The 7,239-nt window shown below is 39.9% G+C and overlaps 1 protein-coding gene across 5 annotated transcripts in view; it reads left to right on the top strand.

Moving 5' to 3' along the window:
* Positions 1-7,239, top strand: part of LOC116850213 (carbonic anhydrase-related protein 10) — a 158,586-nt gene that overhangs the window by 69,860 nt on the left and 81,487 nt on the right. Inside the window, exon 1 of one of the 5 annotated variants that reach the window (XM_032828226.1) lies at positions 4,346-4,571. The exons of the other annotated variants lie outside the window; for them this stretch is intronic. Within the exon in view, the coding sequence (XP_032684117.1) occupies positions 4,511-4,571 (61 nt within the window). The 5' untranslated portion in view covers positions 4,346-4,510. Of the gene's footprint in view, positions 1-4,345; positions 4,572-7,239 lie in introns of those variants that run through there. 5 annotated transcript variants of the gene reach the window in all.

Below are 7,239 nucleotides of genomic sequence, written 5' to 3'. Positions count from 1 at the left end.
TCTCTCTCTCTCTCTCTCTCTCTCTCTCTCTCTCTCTCTCTCTCTCTACACCTCTCTTTCTCTCCTAGTTTCTACTTTGTATCACGACTTTTTGTAAATAAGCTCGCAACATGGACTCATGAAAAATGTCCCGTAGAGTATGTGAGAACGTCGCTTTAATGAAACGAAAATATGGCTCGTCGACAGCTCAGCAATGATTACGTCTGATGATGGACGTAATTCATTAGTCTATTATTCATCTACGAAATGAACTCCACGGCACTTTGTATTTTATCCTATTCAGATATATTCTCTTTTGACCATTATCAACTATAGAGTATCTTGCATTAGTATTTGCATTTTATATTAGCTTCTTGCATTTGGATTGCATTTGGATATTCTATTGTCTACGATCAAAAATCACCCTTCCCACATATGTGCTTATTGATTATTACTATTAATTACATTTATTACTACTTAAATCTCGTCTCAAATGAGATACTCAGATCTCAATTTAGATTCAGATGAATTTTTCAGTTGAAACGATACAAATGTCACATATATTTTAGTTTAATTGAAAATCTTGGATCTAAATCTGAATATCTGAATATTTTGCATGAAACATAAGTCAGGTGACAACTATTATAGGCCAGACTAATATTAATATTAACAGTTGGAATTCAGGATTGATTTGAAGGTAAAATCTCCGTTGCAAATCCGAAAAAAATATTCGACGCGACATTTTCAAACATTTATATCCTTTCGCAATTTAGAATTACTCGTACTTACATTCAACGATCGACTCTTATATTATATATCGCCTTTATTTTCTAGGGGAATATAACCTAACCTAAATGATTTATATCTCGGACAATATATATATTTCTTAACCGTAGAACTTTAAACATCAAAAAGTTACGAAAATTCTAAGCATGGGTAAATTTGTGCATTTTCATTTGCTTAACTTTCGGAAAAATGATAGGATCTTTTATTTAATCGGTATAGAAAACATCAAGGAATATGAGTTTGTTAATGTCTTAACGGTTCAATGAAGTTGAAGAAAGTTATAATGAATGAAACAAAATATCTATTTTTAATAAATGCTAATCTGAGTAAATTTTACCCGTGTCTACCGTTCTAGAGTTAAAATGACAAATGATGAGAAGAAATAATTTGCAACGGTAACTCTGTTCGACCTGTTTTCCTAACAATCATCAAACAGCGAGCGCGCGGTCTGATAACCGAGGGACCTTTTTCAGTGCAATTTAATATTCTCTTTTAAAAACGATTCTTTGTATCGGTGGAATCGCAACGGTGGGATCGAAGAATTTTTTAATCAAGATACTTCGCGTTTTAGACACACTCGGTACACCCCGGTCGTACCGGCGAGGATGCTCATGACTTATTACTGTGATCGATAGCGGGCGGGAGTCGATTTTTAGGGTTCACCGGTGTCTCGTATCATGGGCAGATGGGCTCTCGTTTTACAACCAATAAGCGCACGCCCTCGGTCGCGCACTTTGAACTGTCGTTACATACTTCGCTTTCGCCGGATTTATACACGCTGTTCCATGGCTCGCCGTGTCTTCTTTCGCGCGTCTGTTGAAATCTCTTTAGCGCATTCACAAACGAAAACCCCTCGGCGAAAATTACTCGCCGTCTTTTGGCACAACTTTTTGGCGTCCCGCGAGATAATATCTTTTCAGACAATCCCTGCACACAAATATCCCGCCAAAGACGAGCTCGCCGAAATTTAACTTGGAAATAAGTTTTCGTCGTCTACTCGTGCCTCTCGGAGATTTCATTCGCTGGAGGCGCATTGTTTTTGGCTCGTTTAATAACACAATAATGATAATCTGATAATCGATTAAAATTCTCGCCAAAGAGAAGTTGTCGGTGAACTGAAACTCAAAATATTGCACGCGCGATTATTTGATTTTGATGGATTTCTTTAGCGTGCCATTACATGCGCCCGTAGCGGCTATAACAGCATGGAAGACTGCCAAAAAAATCTCTCTCCTTGGAGCCCTACCGTCAGAGGTTCGCGCGAGTAACTTCGCGAGGTATGCGGAAGCGGCGATGTGCTCGAGCAATTGCACTTGCGCGTGTATTTACAGCGGCAGCGAAATAATCGTACGTTACGTTACGCTGTAGATTGCACGGCGTCGCGAGCTGCGGCGATGCTTTTTTCGACCTCAAAATGTACCGGCCCCAGTCATATTTACGAGCGACCCAGTGATTTTATGAGCGACGCCACGTAGTACATGATATATCTCTGATTTAGCCCCGAGGATATTCGTGTGAGCTGCTTGGCTGAACCTTGCTACCGTTGTTATATTATAAATGAGACGGAGAGAAAAAAAGGAGTTTTAAGATATATCGCTTTAATTATTCGCGTACGCGTACCGTGTGCTTCGGTGTAACCGCCTTTTTTCTCGTGATACAGGACTTACAGGCAGTAAGATCGATCTCGCGAAATCCCTGAATTAATGGCGATCGACGGCGACTTCTTCCGCAGAGTCGTATTATTGATCTTCAACTTCGCGCCAAAGTAGTTCCCATGATTACGCGGAGTACTCGGTGGTTGTTACGCGATAACGCGGGCCCCGAGGATTATTAGAGTGGAGAATCGCGGCGCAGTCAAAGTGAATCATTGGACGAATAAAAATGCAGAGTTGCGAGATGGCCCGCAAGAAAATCTTGGCGAATGCGGAACTTCCTCGCGACCGGGATTAAGCTCCGCGCTCCCTCTTTCCTTTCTGGTCTCTTTTTCCTTTTTTAGCCTGCTACGCAACTGGTAGTAGCATTGGCACCCCGTTACTCGGCGAACAGTTTCTTAAGCCCGGGGAGGAAGCACTACGCAGCTGAAGATGAAATTTCCGTGGCACGGGCGAGAATATGTCTTTCCGGCTAAAGATGCTGAAAAATGTAGCGCGCTTCTCGCGAAGAATCATATGGCTCGAGCCACAGGCTGCACTCCCAGCGAGAACCGCAATTCACTGAAGCCGCTGTAATTTTGATGACTCGAAATATTTTCACGCTGCAGAGACGCGCGAAGACGATTTTCCTCTATTCGTGATAGTTGAAATGCGAACGTTTACGTAAGGTGCGCGTATAAAAATGCGAAATTGAATTCAATGCGATCTGAACTTTTTGATTGTTTTAGTAGTTAGGATGGTTTAGGGATATTTTTGCAAGGAAAAGACATTTTTTTATAATTTACCAGCATTACGATAGTTCTATTCAGATGCCTGAAATTTTAACTGTGTGTGTGTGTGCAAAAACTTAAGAGAGACAACGATAATCAGTCTCGAAATTTCAAGTTGAAATTATATCAGCGTCATCACGTATCAATAACGTACAATAACAATTATAACTATTACAATATTTGTAAATAATGATAGTTGAATATAAAAAAATGTACTGTGACAAAACTTTTACTTAAAGTATTTGAGTATTTTCAGATAAGTGTTGAGATAAGTCGAAAATTTTTAATTTTACATTAAATCTGAAAATTTTGTCGAATTTAAAATATCAATGAAGATCAACGTAGTATTAATGAAGTATCTGAAAATTTAAAATACTATACAGGTCTTCTGATGCTGCAAATGATTACTTCCTGCATTTAATCTTTTTTAATTCTTCCAATATATTTCAACCAATATATTTCCATAATGTATTAATGTGTAGCTTATTTAATTGCAGATAGAATATCGCGCTATAATCAAATATTAAATAACTTAATAATAATTAAATAGTGAAATATAGTAAATAGAACAACAAACTCTTTTCTTTCATATAATATCTTTATTATTATGTTATATTAGTATAAAAAATAGGTTTAGGTTAAGGTTTAGATTTCAAGAGAGATGTGAAAAAGTTAGAATTATATGTCTCGTTAACTATATCCTGCGTCCTGTAATTCGTCCTGGAGGCAATGACCAACAGTGCCATCAATCGCACCAAAAGTGCGAATCAATCAGAAATTCAGTGTTAATTAATCGTTGCACGTAAACTGATAACGATCGTCAGAATATTACGAGCAACGCTTTTGATACATATCGCGCGCAATCGTTCTAATTATTCGATAATTTAATAATTTGATCATTTCTCGAAGGAGTCCGAAATATTTCGAGAACGTCGATTGTCGTGATTTCTCGGCCACTGAGTGCGCGCGTGCTCATTGTTGATTGACGGCCAATGATGACGTTTGGCGATTAGCGGGGGGCTATTTCTTGCCGATTGTTTTGATACCCTCGCCCGTTGCGTACTTGTCCGTGACCGAGTGTTACCGAGTCATTACGTCTCGCGCGACGTACACATCGCGACGTGGATCACGTGTACCAATGTCTTATTTACAATTCGCGTGATTTGACTGATGGAAATGGTTGGTTGCGATATTGTTGAAATATTTAATCGCGGACTTCTCTCGTCGGCATCGCGTTAGTAAATATGAGTTTCTCCCGATTGAATATTCACGCGAGTGTTAGTGTTGGCGATTGTCCGGAGACACGTAGCAATCAGAGCCAAGATGCTAAATCGGGAATCCAGGACGCAGGGGACATCGGCGGAGATACATCATGTATCAGCAGGTGTGTGAAATCATTTATTAGACAGGCTGATTACGATTTTAACGAACGTATGGCGAGCTACGGACGACAAGGAGATCTCGAGTTGAAATCAAAAATTTGCTCTAAACCCGGAATTCACAGAATACCGTTATTTGATAAACAATCGTAATTTTATGAATCTCAATATTTATTGATCCATATTGTTTTTTTACACAATAATGGTACTGTTGTATGTATATTTTACAAAGAATACCGATGCAAATACCCAAAGAACGGTTCATGAATACGAATTTGCATTCTTAATAAAGAATTTGTACTCTTAACAAAGAATTGTAAATAATCTACAACAAATGCTTCTTGGGATGCGGGTTTCATCTGGAAATCTTGCCGACGTCTTTTTTGCTTCCGTTTAACTTCGTTACCGTGCTGAATCCAAATTTAAATTCTCATTGATGTTTATACAACTGCTATTTTTGGTCTCGCGTTTCCTCTCTCATTCATTCCGAATGTCCAAAACAATAATAACAAATAGGTCATGAATATAGCAAGTTTGTTATTTCCATTAATCCTATTATTTCCTCGCATTATTTAATATTTACTTGCGGCATGGGTGTGTTCTATGTAATTAAATAAGTTATTTAATTTGTTGAAATTAAAAGTAAAATTAAATGCAGACAGATTATTGAGGTCACCGAATATTAAATAATTCTCGAGTAATTTGATATCGAAAGTGCTTCTTTGTGCCTTAAAATGCAATTATTTGTGATATTAAAATAGGACAACAGCCTGTGTAGTGTTACATCTTGAAATACTCTGTTGATTCTTTATGTTTGACGGCACACTTGCAGAGTTAATGTAAAATAAAAATTTCGTCTCGGGATTTCTTCATTGGTCTAAAGCAGCAATGTGCTTTTGCATCTATGAATTAAATTCGCTTTTAAAATCTGCATTTCACGATCTTCACTGCTCTAAACGATTGAAGAGCAGATCAAAGTAACCATTTGAATTAATGCAGCATTAGAACAACCAATTAAACTGAAATTATTTTTACATTGGCATTATCGTATAATATTGTTAAATTACCTGAAATCATTCGGCATATGTCTTTTGATATTTTCATCTCTCGATATTTTTACGGCGTAAAAACACGTGCGCACGCACACATACACACACACACACACACACACACATATACACACATGCGCGTCGATAAAAGCAGCGTAAGTGGCGAGTGGAAACGCGACGAAATTAAAAAATTTTTTCGTCCACCGAGGAAAGCGGTTTTCCGGCGCGAATTGTGAATGGCCTGTTTCCTCGTCGTCCAAATATTTACTCGAATGAATGGCCTTTTCAAACTCACGGCGTTCTCAGGGCGAACCCGGGCCGGGTTTTCCCGCTAAGTTTTGGGTAGCGACCGGGTGGCCCGACTACCCGGATATTTGCACATCCGCGTTAAATCACTAACACTAATGTATTTATGAGGGAGAAGTTAGACGAACCTCCATGCAATACGATAATTGAAATTACCGCGCAAACCAGTTTACCAACGGGAATTGCGGCCTCCTGCGTTCTAAATATTTGAAAGCCTCGCGATATATTTGTGCGCTTGTGTGGAGAGCGTTCGTCGGACGCGCGGCAAGAGGCAATCGGAAAATGAGTCATTCCTTGTCGCATCGTAATAGGTCGAGTTTACTTTTTTCTATATCTTGACATACTTTCCTCATTATAAATTTCAGCCGCGTACCGCCTCTCGTCGAAAGTTCAGGCTAGAGAATGAACAAGCGTATCGAGTGCAATTTCTCGCGGTTAAGTTTCCTCCGTTGTTAAAAGATACGACATGTATACGTCGGAGAGTGTCTCTTACCCTCTCGATTTCTGCGGACAATTCGGCCGGAAAAAAAGAAATCCTTTTTTCCCGATGCCTGCGCTCGGACCGTTCTTATCCAAATTGCGGAGTTGTCCGCTGTTCAACGAGCATGAAATGGCCGGACTCGGCGTTCGGATTCAAACGTGAACGTGGTGGACGGAAATATCGTACGAAAGCGAGCACGAGGCAATTTTACAAACGGTTGCGCGAATACTGAATGTCCCTTAACAACGGCGGAGAGAACGCTCCGTAGCTTCGCAAGCAAGTCGACTAAATACGCGGAATACGCGACTATACGCAAGAATTGCTCTCGAGATCTTGCAAGCTTTTTTCCGATATTATCAATGTATATATTTACAAGTGTTTGAATGCGCATTTCAAAGTATCTAAAATCTTGCTCGCTCGGAATTTGTTTAATTAACCGTCACCAATGTGATTTCACAGCGTTTGTTAATAATGGTTATTTATGCGACGGATATACCCGAGAATCTAGCGCGACTCGTTTAACTACGTCGGGCGAACAGCTGCTTAGACACGCTAGTCTCTGGTAAGCAAGTCGATCATTCGGTCAATCAAAGTTTGCCCGAAAGCCCAACTATTCGCCCGGCGAGATTGCCGGGCGAATACGTGTTTGCTGCAACGAGACGGCCACTCGCGTGCGTAAATCCGGATTCCTACTTGGCATAGTCGAGCATACCACGGTAATCAAAACCGTCTCGCGCTACATATGCAGCAGTCCACCCTCTCGCGCGCGTTTCCCTCTCTCTCTCTCTCTCTCTCTCTCTCTCTCTCTCTCTCTCTCTCTCTCTCTCTGCTTTTTCT

The sequence above is a fragment of the Odontomachus brunneus genome, unplaced genomic scaffold (assembly GCF_010583005.1).
Source record: "Odontomachus brunneus isolate Ranch 3 - 2012 unplaced genomic scaffold, Obru_v1 Obru_scaffold_137, whole genome shotgun sequence".
NCBI lineage: Eukaryota > Metazoa > Arthropoda > Insecta > Hymenoptera > Formicidae > Odontomachus > Odontomachus brunneus.
This window is presented reverse-complemented; position numbering and strand designations above follow the sequence as displayed.